General features: G+C 41.8%; 3 protein-coding genes across 10 annotated transcripts in view; 1 reads left to right on the forward strand and 2 right to left on the reverse strand.

Moving 5' to 3' along the window:
• agfg1a (ArfGAP with FG repeats 1a) overlaps window positions 1-13,562 on the reverse strand; it is a 15,131-nt gene extending 1,569 nt beyond the window's left edge. The window contains exons 1-12 of one of the 7 annotated variants that reach the window (XM_019885952.1): window positions 13,223-13,562; window positions 9,464-9,557; window positions 5,730-5,845; window positions 5,247-5,412; window positions 4,537-4,693; window positions 4,094-4,213; window positions 2,613-2,828; window positions 1,963-2,128; window positions 1,832-1,881; window positions 1,273-1,378; window positions 737-894; window positions 510-607 (exon numbers count right to left, since the gene is read on the reverse strand). In XM_019885952.1, coding sequence (XP_019741511.1) covers window positions 510-607; window positions 737-894; window positions 1,273-1,378; window positions 1,832-1,881; window positions 1,963-2,128; window positions 2,613-2,828; window positions 4,094-4,213; window positions 4,537-4,693; window positions 5,247-5,412; window positions 5,730-5,845; window positions 9,464-9,557; window positions 13,223-13,389 — 1,614 coding nt within the window. In that variant the 5' untranslated portion in view covers window positions 13,390-13,562. Of the gene's footprint in view, window positions 1-509; window positions 608-736; window positions 895-1,270; window positions 1,382-1,810; window positions 1,882-1,962; window positions 2,129-2,612; window positions 2,829-4,093; window positions 4,214-4,536; window positions 4,694-5,246; window positions 5,413-5,729; window positions 5,846-9,463; window positions 9,558-13,222 lie in introns of all 7 variants that reach the window. The other 6 variants (XM_019885951.1, XM_019885950.1, XM_019885948.1 and 3 more) reach the window with 6 other exon arrangements.
• A 962-nt stretch (window positions 13,563-14,524) lies between these two features.
• mrpl44 (mitochondrial ribosomal protein L44) lies at window positions 14,525-16,994 on the reverse strand. Its single transcript, XM_019885957.1, has 4 exons — window positions 16,796-16,994; window positions 15,548-16,016; window positions 14,999-15,177; window positions 14,525-14,909 (listed from the first exon to the last, which is right to left on the reverse strand). Exons 1-4 carry the CDS (start codon window positions 16,969-16,971, stop codon window positions 14,732-14,734), a joined length of 1,002 nt encoding a protein of 333 aa, XP_019741516.1. The 5' UTR covers window positions 16,972-16,994; the 3' UTR covers window positions 14,525-14,731.
• Window positions 16,995-17,151: 157 nt separating this feature from the next.
• On the forward strand, window positions 17,152-19,347 carry LOC109525454 (dynein assembly factor 1, axonemal). Of its 2 annotated transcripts, XM_019885956.1 has the most exons (3): window positions 17,152-17,354; window positions 17,418-18,095; window positions 18,436-19,347. In XM_019885956.1, the coding sequence occupies exons 1-3, from the start codon at window positions 17,174-17,176 to the stop codon at window positions 19,146-19,148; spliced, it is 1,572 nt and encodes a 523-aa protein (XP_019741515.1). In that variant the 5' UTR covers window positions 17,152-17,173; the 3' UTR covers window positions 19,149-19,347. The 2 variants fall into 2 exon arrangements, with proteins under 2 accessions (XP_019741515.1, XP_019741514.1); XM_019885955.1 differs by having other exon boundaries at window positions 17,152-18,095.
• Window positions 19,348-20,052: the final 705 nt, after the last annotated feature.

Raw genomic sequence — 20,052 nt, forward strand, 5'->3', positions numbered from 1 at the left:
GAGCCATAAGCAATTTACTCTGAGCAGCTAATCGGATGCTACGGATCTAGCTTCAGTATCTACACACATAGACAGTGAGGTCCCTCTTGGCCAATCGGAGGCCAAGATGATGCTCGGCAAGCCAATGGCAGAGCAGCTATGAGTATGTTGGGTCCAGGAAACTCGCAGCTGTGACCGAAATAAACATCGTTCACTATGTAAACCAGTGTGGTGGTTGCTGTTGCCTTTTTTCGAACGAAGCAGTAGAGGTCGCTGTTGGATAAGACTTCGTTGTAGTGAATGTCTTCGCGAGGCTGGAGCAGACAAAATGATTTCGTATAACGCAACAGGGGGTTTTTCGTCGTATGGGGGGCAGGAGAATGGGAATTGTGTTAATGCATGAAGATTTTTTCACATAAGGGGGTATTTTCGCCCATGCAGGTTTCGTTCTAGAGGAGTTTCACTGTATAACAACAGTATGTGAATAATTGTAGATCAAATGTACTCTAAAACATATTTGTTTTACGAACCAGAAAAGGGTTATTGGAGACCGCTGGTCCAGCAGCCATTGCCTGCCCAAAAGGAGTCAACACTGGCTTGCCCTGGCCAAAGACTGGAAAGCCTCCACCTGCACAAGTACATATTACAGTTGTTGGATTCACTTTCTTCTTCTGAAACAAATGTAATCTTCATGCACTGTCATTCTTTAGCTTTAGTGGCTCTTAATACGCCATTATCCACAAACACAGACACACACCATTGAGTTGCTGGGGATACGCTGTAGGTTGCGAATAGGGCACCTGGCCAGGAAAAGGCTGCTGAAAGGTTCCACTAAAGCTGGTAGGGAGGTTGTAGGCTGCAGTGTTGCCAAATCCAGCAGGCATACTCATGGAGGCGGTGCCAAATGAGGCTGCAACACAACAGGATACCAGCAGGTTAAATACTGTCAATGTAAACTACAGTAGAACAAGTGGTGTGCAACCTCGGTCACACTACTGACACTGAAGGGCAGTGGGAATGGTGTGGTGTGGTGTTTGCAGATTAAACTGAGTTGTGGGAGAGTGAGGTGTTTCTGTCTTGAAACACTCATAATTGGAACCAAAGAAAATATGTGCCTTCTTCAAGAAGTCCCTACATTATATCTGTTAATCAATGAGAAAAAAGTGAAGTCTTTTGACCTTTAAGTGGAGGACAACTGGACATGCTCTAAACTAGCAGCCGCATTCGTGGCATTATTGTGCTGTGAAACGAGGCAAACAGCCGACGTCACGTGCTCGGCAAAGCGACTCACCAGCTGCTGCTGCCGCTGCTGCAGCAGTGGCGGTTCTGCTGTTGTTCTGGAATGGGTTGGTCGGCGCGGTTGCAACACCAGCAGCTGCAAAGGGATTATTTGGCTGGGCTGCTATGGAGAAAAATAGACAGGATAAAAAACAGGTAATCAATGTTGCATAGCAAAACCATTGAAAACAAGAACCTGGAATTTCCATTGAATATCCCTTTTCAATCCTGCCGCAATTTCAAATTTCTCAACATCATGAATATTGCTGAGCATCAATGCCCTGTCTTGGGGCGAAATCAAGACATGTATGGAGTGCAACAAAATTTTACATGTAAAACCTGAGGTCAGGAGCAGATGTTCTCTCATATTAGCGCAGACCCGCAGTCTGTGTATCCTTGATGTTAACACATCTGAATCCTGCTTACAGGATTTTAACAATGAGGTAACTGAGGTTTCTTAAGGCCACAGATGCTTTCAATTGCAATTCTGATGTACGACCCCCCCCCACAAAAAAAAAAAAAAATGTCTTAAAATGACTGATTGTTTACTCACCCCCAAACGTTTGAGCCATACCAGGTAGTACTTGTTGTGCGGACACTCCAGTCGCTGAACTAAAGGAAACTCTGGCCAAGAAATCATACCACATATGACTCGGTTGTTAGATGTTGCCAAAATGGGAACTGAGAAGCAGCATGGTGTCTCACCCCTGTGTGCTGCTGCTGTTGTTGTAAAGACCTGAGGTGGGAGCTGGGGGGCCAAAAACTGTATCAAGTTCAACTAAAGCAGCATAGCGGTCTCCTCCTGTTCCTGGTGCCGGTTGGTTATGAGACACTGCAGAAACTGAACTCACCCCAGTAGGAATAGCCCCCCCTGGAAGGGAGACACACACAACAAGGGGGCTGAGTTGAGCACAACCAATTCCAACCAATGAGAGAGATTTCTTTCCATTTCGAAGCTCAAGGCGAAAGGTCTGGAAACACCTGCCACATTTAACGGTAATCTCTGAACAATTGAATCGAATACATGATCAAACTTTAGAAATGTAATATTTCTCCATCACCAAACGTCAACTTTTCCTAATTAGAGTCGTTAATAAAACCAAGGCTCATCTTTTGAAGCGCATTTTGAGGCTGAGGCTTGTTGTGGTTTGGGATTATCACAGCCAAGGAACCAGAGAACAGGTAGTCCTCCTTAAAGTGTAACTGGCTCAGCTATAGCTACAGAATTCATGACTTAAATGAATCAGCCCTGACTTGCCACTAAATGTATTTTTGGTGTGACGTGCACTTTTTTCATACAAGCAACAATCCAAACAACTGAGCTTGATGAAACAGGCTAGGTAGGAAAGGTTTACCTTGCTCTGTTTTGCCAGAGCTAAACACGTTATCCAGGTCAGCGAGGGCTGCGTATTTATCGGCAGGGACACTAGTACTCTGTACGGTGTCCCTGACTGCTCCTGTGGAGTTACTCTGGGAGGACGAACTGAAGGATCCAAAGTCGGCACTACATGATTTGGGGAAGTTGTCAAAATTTGCAAAATTGGCATTTGCTAGTCCCCCTGAAGCACTACCTGCATAAAAGAGAGAGATTGTCATTGAGTCATGAGGGGACGTGGATTCTTGGTGCTCTGTGACAAGATACAAGAGCGAGAAGATGATGAGTTACGCTGGGGAGGAGTCAGGCACTGGAGAGTGGATTCTTTATTGCATCCTCTGCACTCAGTTACGGGATGTGCAGACCAGCACCTTTTCCAATATGCGCGCTAATCGCAAGTTGAGCGCTAAACTGAAATCAATCGAGAGTGGCAAAGAAAACCAAACTGACAAAAGTACGGTAACATCATCTATCCTCCTGTGCAAGTTCACAACACTTTTCCGCGGTTTTCAACCCGGTCCATATGGCCACCCTTTGATGCAATGTCTGCAGCAGTTCTATACAGGGACAATAATAATAACACAGACTTATCATCAGTTTCCCACCAGCTGGATTGTAAAATGTCCTTTCAATTCACATAAAGAATTTGCAGCTAGAATATACAAATACAATTGCAAGAATCGCCACAAACTCATAAACATATCGATGCTATTCCAAAGGATTCACATGTTTTCTTGCAGCCTTTGAAAGACAGGAGGAAAACAGCTGACAACACATTGCACGCTGGATAATGAAAGAGGCCAAACCCAATGTGAGACCGATTGAATACAACCTGGAGAGGCGGAGCAGTTGCTAACTCATATGTACTGCAGCTGGATGAGAGGACAGTCAATGCTGGCAGGCCCAAAAGCAGCAATCAACAAAGATCAAAAACGAAAATGATGAAAATGAGTCATGGGGCAATGAGCAACGCAAGGTGGAGAAACATATGTTGCACAAGATGCACGCACACAATTAAGAGGTCAAAGCAAATAGAGTGCTGCTGAAAGACTGGACTCCCGTTCACTGCGATGCAAAATTGTGTCTTCAATTAACCTAACGTGCGAGTTTTTGTATGCGAGAGAAAGCCAGAGTGCCATAAGAAAAGCCACGCAAGCAGGAGGAGAACATGAAAATGCCATTCAAACCAAGTGACCTCAGAACTCTAAGACGGGCTTGCCTATCACAAATCTAACATGCTACACGAGAGCTACCTTATTTTCATAATCATTATTTAGAAGCACATGTATTGAGCCCTGCCCAAACAAAGAAGATATGATTTACATTTTTAAAGTGCCCCTTCAAGTGCCTCAAAGTCACGAGAAAAGCTCCAAAATATTTGGAATACTGGATGAAAGTAATTCCATTACAAAAGGTTGTTTTGCAGTTGGGCATGTGTCCAGTGAAGGCAACTTGATCTACCTGTGCTTGAGGCTGGGAATGAGGCTTGGGGCGCTGAAGGGAAACCACACATAGACCCAGGAGTGCTCACGAATGCATCAAAATTAGCAAAGTCTGCATTTGTGTTGGCATTCTGTGCCGCTGGAGGAGTAGTCACGATGACGTTCACATAGAGAGAGACCAACAAAGACAATGAAAGGAGAATGAAATTTAACATAGTACAGAACATGGATGAGATTGAAAAAAGAAAAAAAAAACACACACACATAGGATTATGGGATAAATGTGACATAATCAGAGATGGGATGCCATGTGATCTTTCATGCAGAGCAGCATTAAAAGCTGAGACGTAAATATGAAATGACTGCAGATCACAAATTGTCATGGTTTCTGTAATGGCATTCCTGCTAAGATGTTTCGACATCAATGCTGTTTTATTGAAGTTACAAATACTAGAACCTTACTTGTGTGGCTGTTGAAATGTGCGAAGTTTCCAAAACTGGAGCTGGCGCCTGCATTCATTTTTGGTGGGGCAGCAAAGATGTCACCACCCAGGTCACTGAGGAGGTCAAACTTCTTGTCGTGCTGTTGATGGGTTTGCCCACGGCTGATGACTGGAGACTGGCAGAGACAAGATACTTAATTGTAAACGGGCCTGCCTTACAGAAAGTGGTAAGAGTGTACCAACACTAACCCTTTCGGTAAACCTGCATCCAATTCAATCCAAGTGTATCACAAAGTCATCCTTTAGAGAGACGGGAACTCCCGTTTCGATTGGCCCTGATCGAGAGGTATTATTTTATAATTTGTTTATTATTGTTGTGTAGAACTAAATTGTTTCATTTTCAGAGTAGTGTCAAATATTCTGTCTTTATCAGGTAGAAAGATAAGGTCACAAAAAACAAACAAACAAACAAACAACAACAAAAAAAAAACATGTTTTTTATTCATTTGAAAATTGTATGCATTTGAAAAGCTTGTTTTTATGGTATTTTATTCTGTTCACTGATTGTGCGCATGAAACAGTCAGTCGTGACATTTCTTTTTTCGTTCCTTTTTTATTTGAAAAAGCATCGAAAAGTATTGACATACATGCGGGTATCGTCACAACCCTGGGGGGGTGACATTTACAAATTCAACTTGTGTACAGTTGTAGGTATTGAAGGAATCTTACCTGATTGGGTGGGGGGTTCTTGTTGAGATGGAGGGTCAGTGCCGAGTCCCCAAGGAGGGATTTCAGAGGTCTGACCTCTGGAGTGCTGCTTGTGCTGCTGTTTGAGGAGCCAGAGATAGACGCGTGGACGGATGCCACTACCTTGGCCTGCTCAGGTGGAACATACCTGAGGAGCAAAGCACACAACAAAGCAACTACTAGCATTACATTTTCAGATGTAAATGGCATGATTGCTGCCACTTTCAGTTTGTGTCATCAGAGGCCACACCACAGCAAATAAAATTGCATGATTTGTTCGGCATAGTTTTTACACTGGATGCCCTTTTGCAACTCGCCACTTATGTACTGGCCCGGGAATAGAACCCTTACCTTCTGCCACTACACTTCCAGTCACCTTAACCTTATTCTGACTCCGGTAATTCAGGGGCAAGTCGAACAAGGGTTCCTTATTATGCAATGATTTAATTTCAAGAGGTATCTTACCATCGCTTCTTCTCATATTTTTCTTGAAGGAACTGCTTGACTTTCTGGGGTTCTCTGAAATCTGGTGCGGATGAGGTTTTCCCATCATGAAGGCCTAGCCAGATCTGTCTACATACCTGAAACATACACAATCGAAAACCAATTAATTCTTGACACAGAGTTCAGCATGGCTTTAACACATTATGTCATAGGGGACTGTTTAACTGCAGGTGCTTCAAATTACATTTTAAATGTGACCACAGTTTGTCTGGTGTGTGAACCAGATGCCTCCCCAAAGTTACCCGAATGTGCAGAAGAAGAAACGACGTCCCTGACAAGGTAGTGTTTACCGAAGTCAATATGGTCCAGCGAGTAGGGGCTCATCTTTTCAATTATCTCATATTTATAGAGGAGTGATGCCTGAGGAGTGATCAATAATTTGGGTAATTAAGGCGAGGCTTTTCAAGTGGGATTAAATTAAAGTCAAATAGTCAAGTACTGCTGCGACTGGCTGGCAACCAGGTCAGGGTGTCCCCTGCCTAATGCTCCATGACGGCTGGGATAGGCTCCAGCATGCCTGCGACCCTCGTGAGGAGAAGCGGATTAGAAAACGAATAAATAGTCAATACTGCTGCTCCAAACAACTTTGCAGATTCACGGGCAATTGCCAATCTACCCATGAAGCACTTCTGTCTTTGGATGATTTACCTGTATAGGTCAGATAAATGAAATCTGACTGATCAGGACTGCAGTTGCATTGCAAATATAAATTGAAAAAAAAAAAAAAAAAAAAAACCAAAAGTGACCCAGGCCGAATTAAAAAAAAAAAAAAATCTGAATTGAGCCACACAGACTATCATAAAAAACTGATACAGGGTACATCTGGGCAAAAAAAAAAAATCCCATCTGAGTCGCATTTGCCTGCAGTGTGAACCTAGACAAAGTGACGATTATGCTATATTATATGTGTGTGAGAGTGGACCCTAAATTTCCACCCCAGTGCCATGTGTATACTTTACTGCAGTGATTCCCAACCTTTTTTGAGCAAAGGCACATTTTTGAAGTTCACAAAAAAAAAAAAAAAAAACAAAGTCACCACACCACTGAACAAATTTGTCACAAAATGAGGATACATATGTCAATTTCATACTTGTTGCCATCTAATAGAAGATCATTTATTTGTTCTTCGGTCACTATAAGTTGCTGGCATAGATAGATGGACAAAGATACATTATTTGTTATAAAATAATTTTCTCACCAATTTGATAAGTTCCCGTGGCACACCGTTAGAGCTCTCACGGCACACTAATGTGCCCGGGCACACTGATTTACTGGACATGATAACCACAGTTTCTCCTCCCATGACTTGGAAGCGAGACTCGGTAAAGATCCAGAGCCTCTTCCAATCAACAGTAGGAGTCATGGCCAAAAGGTAAGCAGAGTTGCATTGAGTTTCACTGGATGTACAGGCTCGCATTAGTTTTCACTTCTGATAAGTGGCATATGATCGCTCTGTGAAGTTGGCAAGCATTTGTGATTGGCAATGTATCCACTGCATGCACCGCAAACACGGACAAGTGCAATTTGATGGCTTGGTGATGAAGCGCCATCTCCGCGAGGTAGAATAAAAGCAAAGTTGTCATTGTGGGGGCTGGCCAGTGTGTGCATCACAGTCACGTTTTTAGATTGTGGGCTAAATATGCAGCTCACAGGCATGCATATGGGCACACCACTGCAATCAATGCCAAGTGTCTCTATGGACAGACATAAGGCCACTTGAAGGCTGTAGTATTTATAAAACAGCTCTGGAGGATTTATGACTGCTTTAACCTTGAGTCTGCTGCTTTGCTAGAGCTTTAAATAGACGCCGCCTCCCAAGAGACAATGCTGTATTTTATATTCGCTGTTCCTGAAATTACTGCTGAATAAATGATGTAGTTTAGCCTGTCCGGTATATCAGTAATCTGAATATGGGTGACGATAAGAGATTCAAATTATTTGCTGTAAGTGCACAATCAATGTACACTTAGAAATGCTCTTGAGACGATTGCAAGAGTGAAAAAAATTACTGTAGCTTGTTCGGCAAAGTGAAATGGCATGGAGTGGTGTACAGACCAAAGCCAAGCTTCAGATTCTGGAATTAACATTTAAATTCTCCCAAAAAATGCCACAAATGGTAAGAGAACAAGAAACTGGCCACTGGTTATGTCGTCAGACCTGACTAACGCGGTGTATAAACTTGTGTGAATTACAGGATGCGACTCAGCTCCAACTCTGTCACAATGCCAATCATTCTATGTTGGCCCATTTTACCCAGCCACCAATGTGACCGCACTTTGCTATTCTTAGTTTTATTTTATTTTCAACATACATAGACACCACAACAGTAACTGCAACATTTGGGTGCACCATTGCCATGACAAATACATAAGATAGAAGCACACTAGTTAGAAACAGACGGTGCATTGCAGTGACAACCAGAAATTCAGTCATGAGTCATGACTGAATGAATTTGATGTTGCACAGTGTGGCTTGTTGCGAATACTATTTGCACTACGCAAAATTTAAGGTTTATAGCTCATGATGATTTTGTGTTAAAGGCGAATCTTTTGGCTCAAATCAATCTAAGAATTAGATTGCTTGCCCACATTCAGAAACAATCATTTATCCTGATTTAAAAGCTGCCCTTCCATTCGGACTGGGCAATGAAATAATCGAACATATTGATTGTGATCATTTTCGTCGGTCACGGTGATCAGCAGTGTACGTATTTACTCCATCAAACATGGTAGAACTCTCCTTCCTCTTTCTTTAATATTTATTATTCAGGTCCCTTTTATATAAAAATATTCATGCGCATTTGAATTTAGAAACTATATTTGGCAGATATTTTATAACATACATTTGTATGATTTTGTATGTTGGTCCATTGCCTACTATAAAACTACTGTATGTGACATCAACATTTAGATGTTTTTTTTTTTTATTTAACAATTGAGAATGTATTACTTTAAAGCCCTTTTCACACTGCACCTGCTCAGTGAGAAAGGGTTCCGCGAAGGGACAACGGTGCCACAATGCCAAGCGTACCCATATTTGGAAGCGCTGACATAAACACGGAGACAGCGGCCACTGGTTTAGACGAGAAGTAGACCACAACTTGACAAGTTCTATCTTTCATTGTTGCAAAAGAAAACTCCGGCTCTGCTCATTTTGAGGAGGAGAAAGTGGAGCCAAGCAGCAGAAAACAGAATGGATGCATCCACTCGGAGAGTTTAATTGAATTTGACTACAGTATATTCTTTAATATACCTCAAGCTTTAAGGTCTATTTCGGGCCAGCAGGGAGCAGTATCTTCTTCAACCCGTTAATATACGTCATCAGTCTTGTGGACCAAAGCTCAGGATACAGACACCGCAGGTTCAATTCCACGGTGCCCGTCTCTCATGTCATTCTGCTAAGTGCAGTGTGAATAGGGCGAAAGACCTCTGGGGTGTTTGTGCAGAAATCTGTTTTGTGCAGTGCCAATTTGAAAGGATGTGCCGTTTTTAAAAGGAATGGAAATTCTTTTTTTTCCCAATTCCTCCACAAATCCTAAAAGTATTATAAAAATGCACAACTTATAGAAAGGAATTTTGTTTGAGAACTCGGGTCGGTTTTCAAAATTCAATGTCATCTCTTAATTTAACTTTCACTACCTGATCACAAAGGCAATGGCAACTTCTTTTTTTTCTCTCTTTGACAGCCAAAACTACCTCATTGCCGTTTTTCTGTAGAAATTCTATTTCCTGTTGTGTGAAGGTTGTCATGGAAATGGACTTGACTCTGTTGGGTGGATTCAGTCCTCGTCTGTGGAATATAAAAAAAAGAAAAGAAAAAAAAATAGCACGTCAATTTTATTGAACGATTGAGTACAGTTTCTACAAAATAATATATACTGTTGGTCTAAACACTAGCAAAAAATACGAGGAGTCAAATCAGTGAATTATACACCCGTTAAATACTGTTCTCTCAACTGTTGATTTCCATCCATGAAATGAGCCGTTCATTATTATGAGGGGGTTGCTTGTTCCCCTTTTTTGACACATAAAAATCATATCAGTATGATGCTTGGCAAAACAGATTTGCAGCTTTTATTCATGTAAATCTAACGACGGTACAGTGGTCATACTTGGGTCAAGTGGTGTGACTTGATGCCGAGTACAAATTTCCGGAAAGAGCAAAGGAGACATTGTGAGTAGAGTTCCTCAAGGGAAAGTCTCCACCTTCATGAGGAATGTGTTTACATAATGGATTACAGCTCCACCCATTGAGCAACCACAATTATTGGGGTAGAAACTGAGGAAGGTATTGGTGCCTTTGTAATACGTTTTAACACATAAACAACATTCCCAAAATATGGGTCACTTCATCAAAAACAGAGCTTTGACACAATGTTTCAGCTTGTGTAATATTGCGGGTACCCGCAGCGGCTCCTCTCTCTCCTGTGTTTGCACCGAGGTTGAGAGGAAAGAAATGTCATCTGCGCTGTCTGTTGCACATAGAGCACATTTGACAATAAAGTTGACTTGACCTGATATTTAGAGCAATAGAAGACTCATAAAACCAGCATTCGCCCACCACTTGGGGGCTAAAAGTGAGTTATGCTTGTGTAGTCACTCAAAGTTAGAGTATATGTTGGGACGGCAGACAAAAAAAAAAAAAAATCAAGTTGGAGCATGCACAATGCCAACTTCTTTGCAAGTCTGAGCGCGAAAGCAAGATATCTCCACCACTTCCTGTTTTCACATGCACATCACATGCTGGTGACACCGCAGAAAACTATTCTGCCCCCTCGAACTACAATCAGATTAGGCTTCATACAGTCAGCGGACAGACAGTGTGTGCTTGCCTTCTGACACCCAAGATGTTAGAATTCAAATTTATGTTTCCTTACCCAATTTGTGCTGAGCTTTCATTGACCGTTTACTGTGCACTTCTATTTGTATGACTTTTAGTAATGTTAAAACGTTACTTAAAAAAGGGCCTGAAAACTTCATTAAAAGGTTGACCTTGGCAACAATTGGAAACTGATAATGAATCAAAACACATCAAACAATCCATGCCAAACCACTGACCAGATTCTTTACACTCAATCCATTTGCCTACCCATCCCTTTTAACTGTTATCTTTATTTTAAACATCAAATGGTAAGCGTAATTCAAATGCATTTTAAAAAATGCAATTTTTAAATTGTAAAGTTAAATCGACCAGACGACGATGGCCTTTCAAACATCAGCCCAAATAATCAAATAAGCGATATTTGCGAATTGTTTTTACCGCTTTTTTTGCAGCGGTTCTCATGATTTATTACACATAAATTTAAAGCACAACTTTGTATCCTTCAATATAAATAACATTTCTTGATAAGATCATTCTCTGCATCTGTCATTCAAAACAAAGTAAATATTAATGAATTAAAACAAAAAAGGTAATTTTATGCATCATAATTTTTAGGATTAAACCCGCCGATTATTCTGTATTTTTTTTCCTGGCAAAAATCAACATCATGTTTACAGGAAACTTTTTTTTTTTTTTTTTAAACCAACAACATCAGCTCCATTTCCATGTGGACAGGGCCTCCATAGATTCTGGGTCACATGGGTCAGTGATGGTTGAAAGAGGAATGAGTACAAATATTTCAGTCTGTTCTTTGAATTGCAGAGTTTCACTATTCACCTTTATTTCTCCATTTTCATATTATACAACCTCAAACTGCTGGGAAAGTTTCACCAATTACGCACTTTGCACACTGCCCCAGAATGAAAGGGGGAAAAAAAACTGCAGTAAAAGTCTGAGTGCTGCTCTCTGTGCACATACACTGTATTTTAATAGAGCTGAACTCCTAATGAAGTTTTCTCATTCACATATGTTCTGTTTTTGCTGTCGGACAATGGTGAAAGTATGAAAGTGGCCAAGGAAGACTACCTGTTACCCGTTGCTGCAGCGACTGACGATTGCCGCTGCAGCTCTTCTGAAACCAGAGATGTATTTCATCTCACCGTGCACAGCCAAAAGTGACAGCACGGCCGCTACAGCTCTCTGTCACTCAATCGAAGAGACAGAGAGAGGGAGAAAAAAAACTGCCATTCGATATAAAGCACGACAACAACAAACTTTAACTGGAAGCCGCTGGCTTTGGCGCTTCTTTGGAGAAAATAAATCCTTCCTTGGGAGGGAAAGGTCAGTAACGCTTAACAGTGGAAACACTGCAGCAGAACTGTTATGAGGGAATATGCATTTTGTTGGTAACTGTGGTATTTTCTAAACAGATTAAACACAAATCATGACATGAGGAACGTCCTATCTGGTCGCAACACTCTGGTCACTGTGGTAATGTGTAAACGTGCCTTCAAAATAAGATATAGCGCAAATAAAAAGTGCAGGAAAAATACGGGCTTGGTGCGTGAGAATCTTCCGTTGAGATGAATCCGTATTTTAGGTAGGACTCTTGATACTGTCTATTAAATGTAGCCTTCATTTTCTTGAAAGTCATAGGCTCCTCTTCTGTCTCCTGGCTGGGCCTTTTCCCCTTGCCAAAACAAGACCAAGACCTTCATTTTAACTCATTTTGCTGGCTCCTGGGTTTCATTTTTGCGGTAACCCATCACGTGACCGAGAAGCGCGCCTTGAGTGACATCCTGTAGACAGATGTAACAGAGAATCTGGTCATTTTTTTTTCAACTAAAAACATCTTTCAGATTCCGAAATGAATGAAACGGAAGTAATGCAAGTTATTTATCCCTTCTGTGCGGCCCGGTACCAAATGACCCACGGACCGGTACTGGTTGCCCTGGCCCTGTGGTTGGGGACCACTGCTCTGTTTGACCCTTTTACTTTTATTTCTCATTTTCCATGACTGGTAAAAGATTGATCAAATTTCCAGTCATGGAAATGATTTTCAGGGAGTTTAGGAACCCTGCATCCTGAGTACCAAGTGCTATCTCAATACCCGTCGGAGAACGCTTACTAATCCCAAATCCCAGGCTACAGATGCTTGATTACACAACTGCACTGTCAAGCTTAAACTAAAACACGCTCGACTGTATTCATATTACTGTCAAAACACCCAAAAGGAGTGATCCTATTATACGTCCGTATACTAGGTACTACATTTGGCGAGCTCAGTTGGTAGGTTTGACAAGCAACCGGTCGTGGTGCCAGGCGCAGAGTGTGTTGACTTAGCTGGTGTAAATGTCAGTTCGTTCACCCGGCTGCCATGATAGGCCAAAGTCAAACACCAAAGTGAAGCAAGAGGCGTCTTGCTTCAGCCTGATCAACATTGAAAATATGATGTCTAAAAGTACATATTTAAACTCTCGGCAACACCAACGATGCTCGAGCAGCCATCGTTAGCCAGTAGCGGGTAGGCTAACCGCTCGTAGTAACCATATGTCGGGTTAAATCTAACATTGTGCTCGGGGTGGGCACGCCATCTCCATGCGACTATGAGGTCGGGCGGCTTGGGAACTCACAGGATGCCAGAGCAGGAGGTACACACGAAGGAGCCCACCGTCATGTTGGCGTAGGTCGGGCCGCGCTGGTCACAGTCAAAGCACTTTCTGTTAGCAGGCAAACTCGTCATTTCCCTCAGCATCTTCAGGTGTTTCTCTTCTTGCTTTCGTTTCGCACTCGCCGCCATGATTATGTCTACACAACGCGAATCGACTAAAGAGAAATATTTGGTGACCTGATGAGAGTCTAAAGGTGTGCGCTTTATAAAGGTTGGCAACTCGTTGAGCAGGGAGGGAGGGAAAGGTAGGTGGCTCAGTTGACAGGGCTGCCTGGCGACTCCTCTTGGAGTTTTGATGGTGCGTTTAATGTATGCTGGGAAGTTACGATACGCTAGGCAACACAGTGGGGCGCTTACATCCACGACATATTTGCTTGTAAAAGTCGATTGTCAAGATTTGTGGCGTCATCAGTACGTCTGTTCTTAGTTTTAACATCGTGGTCGTCAGGATACTTTTTGAAATGTTGACATTGTTTTGTTCAATGTTCCATGTGGTTTCCCACAACAAACTGAAATAGTTTGAATTTTTAACACATAACTTCGAAATTTCATGTCATTAAAATGACAAAACATTTTGGTCCGTCTTCTGGTCAACCTGTTGGTTGAACAGAGCGGAAGGCGGTTTAGAAATAATCAGAGGTTGCAGAATGCAGCATGAGAAGTCAAATCAGTTATCTGTAGTACAGTATCGCCATCAACTTTCCGCATTCGTTGACGTTATCTATCTATCTATCTCCATCTCTCTCTCTCTCTCTATATATATACACACACACACACACCCCTCATTTCGAAAACATCAATCAAGTAAAACTACCATGTGCACACATAAACGCCATGGGAATGTATTCCTTATGAATGTTTGCACTTAAATATTCACCATCTGCTGAAAAAAAGGAACATAAATTTAAATTGCATTGAATGGAATTCAATATTTGGGTAAGGAACTAAGTAGTTTTAGTGCCAGCCAACACTTGCATGTCCAAAAGTTCCTATTTGCAATTTCATAATGAAACGCACTTTCAAATTACTTGCATTTGTAACATTAGCATAATATCATGTCACGCAATAAAAATAGACAATAGTATACAAGTACAGGTTGCATACTTTGTGCATCGAGACGACAAAGTTGTGATGATCTTAATCACTTAGACATATATCCCACCTGATTTTTTTTTAATTCTAAGTGAACAGATAAACTATAATTGTAAATTATATAGTTACACTGGATAGTCAATGTAAAGACAAGGCAATTTTGTAACATTGATTGTTTTTCTGTAAGTCACCCAGGGCAGGTAATATATTTTTATACATGCATTCTAAAACCGAATACAAAACCTGCAACTTACATGCATTTGTTTAGATAGACATTTTAAGACCACAAAACAGACAATGATCTCAATAAGCACATTATTTTGCTGACAATAAGTTGGGAAGTTCTTCTTCAGCTACAAGAAGCAAGCCAAGTGTTCTTCTATGAATTGCTGCTGACTGTTTGAAGTAAAGGATGCTCATGCTGTGGTTGTGGACTAAAGTCGATGGGTCTGCGGTCCTCAGTGTAGCCATAGAGTTTTCGCAGGGCCACACGAGCTGCCTCCTCCTCCGCTGCAATAAGTGTCTCACCTGGACCCTGGGCCAGGAACTTTTTATCACTGGATGTATACAATGGAGGGAACAGAATACATGCATTTATTATAAAAGACAAATGAAATACAATTTATGTAAACAGACATACACATACCTGTACAAACCAACAAAGTAGAGCGGTAGAACAGTGCTGGACCCAGCAGACCTGATGAGGCGGGGCTCTGGTGGGGGAACATTCCTCTTACCGAGTTCCTCCACCAGAAGGCCCATTGGATTGACCACTGTCCACATATCAAAAAGGTCTTTTCCTATTAGCTGGGAAACTAGGAAATCCTGAGGTTGAGAAAATGCAGAAACCCGTGAGAAGGGAAATTTATTCAACCCTTCGTTTTCAAACAAAGCTAAACAAAGATCTCTTACGTCATTAGGGCTGGGCGATATGACTGAAAAGTATATCATGATCTAATACATGCACACTTTTTCGTCAGTGGTTTGGCTGCTGGTTTATCGTTGGATAGAATGGCTCTTCTTCGTTGAAATAGTGTATTCCACTTCATGCTTGGATTTGCTTTCTGATACTTTTTTTTATCGAAAGCATTTTCTACTGATATCGAACTAACTGATGTCTATCGCAATACATATTTATATTGAATTATCGCCCAGCCCGAGACCTCATTATGTGAACTGATTGATCAATTCTCACCCTGAGGAAGTATCCTGTGCGTTCTGTTCCACTGCTGTCATGTAGTGCTCCAATCAGTGCCATGAATGTAGAATGAAGTACATTGTCCGGGACAGGGAATTGTAAACTCATGGTTAGATCCTCAACACCAAGATTTTGTGCTACATTGCTCACTAGGGTTACGCTAGTGAGGTGTCTCACGACACTTTCCACCCCTTGTGTTGGCAAGCTGGGAAAGCTAGCCCTGCACCAATCAGTAAGGAAGATTTTTGTGAAGGCATCTCCCTGTGCACTCAACTCAATATTATCATGCAGAGCAAGAGCTGTGACTTCAGAGTCCATGCCCAGCTCTTGTCTCCTTTTCAGCTCCGCCTGCAGGTAACAGGGATTTATGAAAGCTGTTTTCAGTCGCTCCAGGGAGAAGTTTTCATGGAGGCGGGTGCTGAAAGCCTGAACCTCAGCATGGTAATCCCAATTAGGCTTTTGAGATCTGAAAGAAATCACATCTGTAGCTGATTAGAGTGTTGTATTTTGAAAACAATCAATCACTACAATATTGGGTGGCATTGATATGAGGTTTAAAACAAGAAAATTAGTTTGGAATTGAAATAAAACATGGATTACATTTACACTAACATTGCAAATGAAACACACTTCAATTAGAAGCAGTAAGTGACCCAATACAAGATCAAACAAATGTATAAAAATGTGTAAATATAATTCTATTTGATTGTCCTTGTCAGTGTGACCTTTAAATGTTATAGTTATTTTAGTATACATTGCATGATGCTGTGCAGTGTTTACAATAATTAACTCCATGTATCCAAATATGGAGGGCAAACATCTCATAGTATGATGCAGGGCCGCTGTACAATGCAGCAAAGTGCAAACTACAGTCACAACAAATAATCGATGACATCATCATCAGAATGGGCCGCTCAAAAACACCCATTCGTGCGTTCATTCATATAGCTTTTGCATTGACTCTCAAAGACTCGGATATATTCAACGTAATTTCAAATAGTCCAGCACAGAACTTGAACTTCAATTAAAGTGAATGGGGATCAGCATTGCTGACTGTTTCCCCATTAGCCCAGGTTGCAGGGTTAGTGGATAACAAGATTGCATGTTCACGGCCAGTGATAATTATAGCAAATTGCAATACAAAGTTTTACACGTTAAAAAATATGCAACAATTAACTAATCTAAATTATTCATGGCTCTCGAGGCGATCTCGAACTAAGTTGTTTTCGTCGACGTTAGCCTCACCTTGGTTTCGGAAGTGGAGGACCTTCAAGCTTTAGCTTTTTTGCCATTAGATGTGTATAGGCCCTCATCCAACGCTTAATCCCTCGAACCTGCGTGACTGTGACATTCCAACTCAAATGTTGGCAGTATGTCCCAAACGTCAACGCGCCTCGATTAAGAATAACCCCCGACGCCATGCTTACTACTTTGATAGAGGGTACGTCAGCTAAACAAGTCCGACAGGAAACAAGTGACAACGTCCTCTTCTCAGAGCGTTACCATAGGAACAAAACGTCAACTAACACGTTGAGTTTTTTGGTGATTCAACGAACTCCAGCCAGCTAAGGATTTCTTTTGGACCGCGACACTTAAACACAAAGCGCAGACATCTTTGGCACAATGTTGCTGACTGAGGTTGGTGAACCACAACATGATAGTACGTCAACAACCATTCAAATGGGAGTTGAAGACGGGGAAACATCTGCTCAAGCTACCGCGATACAGGACGGAGGTGGAGAAAAGAAAGAACACGGAAAGACTTCAGGGCCGCGGATGACCAAGACATTTTTAAAAGACCACTGTAAGCAGTACAAACTCTACTCAACACCATGCCTGAATGACACCTTGTATCTGCATTTTAAAGGTTTCGCCAGCATTGAAAATTTGGAGGAGTACACAGGACTGAAGTGTCTTTGGCTAGAAAGCAATGGGCTGCAACAGATTGATAACCTGGATGCACAAGTTGACCTTCGCTGTCTGTTTCTTCAGCAGAACCTTATCCGCAAGCTGGAAAATCTTGAGCCTCTAAAAAGCCTGTGCACTCTAAATGTCTCCAATAACTACATACAGACCATTGAGAACATTTCTTGCCTTCCTCAACTTACTACTCTGCAGATTGCCCATAACAAACTGGAGGGAATTGGGGACATAGAGCATTTGATTCAGTGTCTATCCATCAGTGTGCTGGATCTGTCTCACAACCTATTAACTGATCCTGGTATTCTTGCTGTGCTTGAAGCCATGCCTGAACTGCGAGTCCTTAACTTGATGGGCAATGAAGTCGTGAAAAAAATCCCCAACTACAGAAAGACACTGATTGTGCGCCTGAAGCAGCTGACCTTCCTTGATGACAGGCCTGTTTTCCCCAAAGACAAGGCGTGTGCAGAGGCTTGGGCACGTGGTGGAATTGAGGAGGAACGCAAGGAGGCAGAGCAATGGAACACACGAGAAAGGAGAAAAATTCAGGAAGGCTTGGATGCTTTGGCAATGATCCGAAATAAAGCCCAGGAGAAACAACACATGAAAATGGACGTTCAGAGAGGTTGGCGAGTTCAGTACTCATACAAGTCGATTTGCACATTTTTCCATCTTTCCAAAGGGCTCAAAAAAAATTAGTTTCTATGGCTTTTTACTTGCCAACTCTTACACTTATTTTCTAAAAAACAAATCCTGAGCATATAGTACATTGATTTTGCCTAAGGTCCTAATTAACTAATACATTATTAAATTTTTAAAAGTCAGTTTACAAGATGACACATCTTTGTAAAATAAAATCAATTACATATTTATGATTACAGTATTTTGCCTCCTAGGAGAGGCTGATGAAAAATTACGTGTTTTAATATACTCATGAAGATGTTTCCCATTTTGATCAATTTCAGGTGAAACCGAGCCTTTAATCAACCCAGAGGCTTCTTACGAGGAACCACCTGTAGAGAAAATCCAAGTATTTGTTCAAGACACTTTGGATGCCCGTGAGGAGCTGATACAAAACAAAACAAAACAGTTGCCCCACAAAAAGGTTCCCGACAAATATTTTGAAGCAAAGAAATATGGTAAGGAATTATACAAGGACACACCCGAGGATGATAACAGGGAAGAACCAGAGAGAGTGACCCTAAGCAATGACGCAGGGCAAGAAGTGAACATTCCACATCAACTACTTCCTGTCGTAAGAGTGACTTCCCCCGAATCATCCCACAGTCCTGGCCTACACGTGACCGAACTGGTGGATGCAGAGCAGTTGGAAACCATTCCGCTAACAGGTCCACTTCATGTGGATGATCTGCCCGACCTGGAAGATGTGGAGCCAGAGAATGTCTCAGAAATGTTTTCCAATTTGATGGCGAGACCAAGAATAGAAGTCATTACAAGGGACGACCGCGAGGGTCATTCAGTCAGAAAAGTTACCCATTTTCGTGGAGAAAATCCAGTGTGTCCAAGTGTCTGCAAGTTAACCAAAGATCCTGATTCATCATTAATCTATCCAGAAGATAGGGACACTCCTACCCCAGATGCAAAATTCCAAACAAGCGAAATGTCCTTGAAACCACATTGTCTGATTGAGGAGCTTCAAAATGAAGGTGGTCTCTGATTGAGGACACCGTCTGACTGATTATCCTGTTCAGGTTGATGTGTAGGATGCTCAATGTTTAAATTCTGCGGCTAAAGACACGTGGACACGTGTTGGTACCCCTCTGTTAATGAAACAAAAGCCCACAGTAGTTAGAAATATCCTGGAACTTCCAAAAGTAATTAAGAAATGTGAATTGAAAGAACCAATAAAAATCAGCTGTGGTTCAACTGTATTATTTTAATTAATGAACTCATCAAGCAGGCCTTGACAAAAATAGTGGCACTTCATATTTTGTTCACAACCTTTTGAAGCAATCACTGCATTCAAATGTTAGTTAACTTTTAGTGTGGCGTTTGCACCTCTCAGCAGGTATTTTGGCCTGCTTTTCATTAGAAAACTGATTCAATTGTCCCATGTTTGAGGGGTGCTTTCTCTAGATCAGGGGTCCCCAACCTTTTTTGCCCCACGGACCGGTTTATGTCAGACAATATTTTCAGGGACCGGCATTTAAGGTGTGGCGGAAATAATATGGTATGAGCTGCATGAAAACTGTGGTGTTTTCGAAATATAATAATAAACACAAGGAGCGTCTAATCTGGCCGCAACACTCCGATCGCTATGGCAATGTTTAATGCCTTCAAAATACGATACAACGCAAATTCAAAGTGCATGAAAATGACGACTCACCACAGCACCGAGCTTGATTTTCTGCAACCAGACGGTCCCATCTCGGGGTAATAGGAGAGACAATGACACCGCAAGTGTGTGGTTTATGTCCAGTCTACTTCGTAATTTTGTTTTCGTCGCCGTTGCTGCATAATCCCCCCGCCTCACACAGGTAGGATGTCGGAAATAGCAACAGTGCTATTGTGGCGATCTCAGAGTATTCAGCCATAACTTTAATCCAGTTGTCTCGAACGTA

This window comes from Hippocampus comes, unplaced genomic scaffold, assembly GCF_001891065.2.
Source record: "Hippocampus comes isolate QL1 unplaced genomic scaffold, H_comes_QL1_v1.1 scaffold29, whole genome shotgun sequence".
In the NCBI taxonomy this organism is placed as follows: domain Eukaryota; kingdom Metazoa; phylum Chordata; class Actinopteri; order Syngnathiformes; family Syngnathidae; genus Hippocampus; species Hippocampus comes.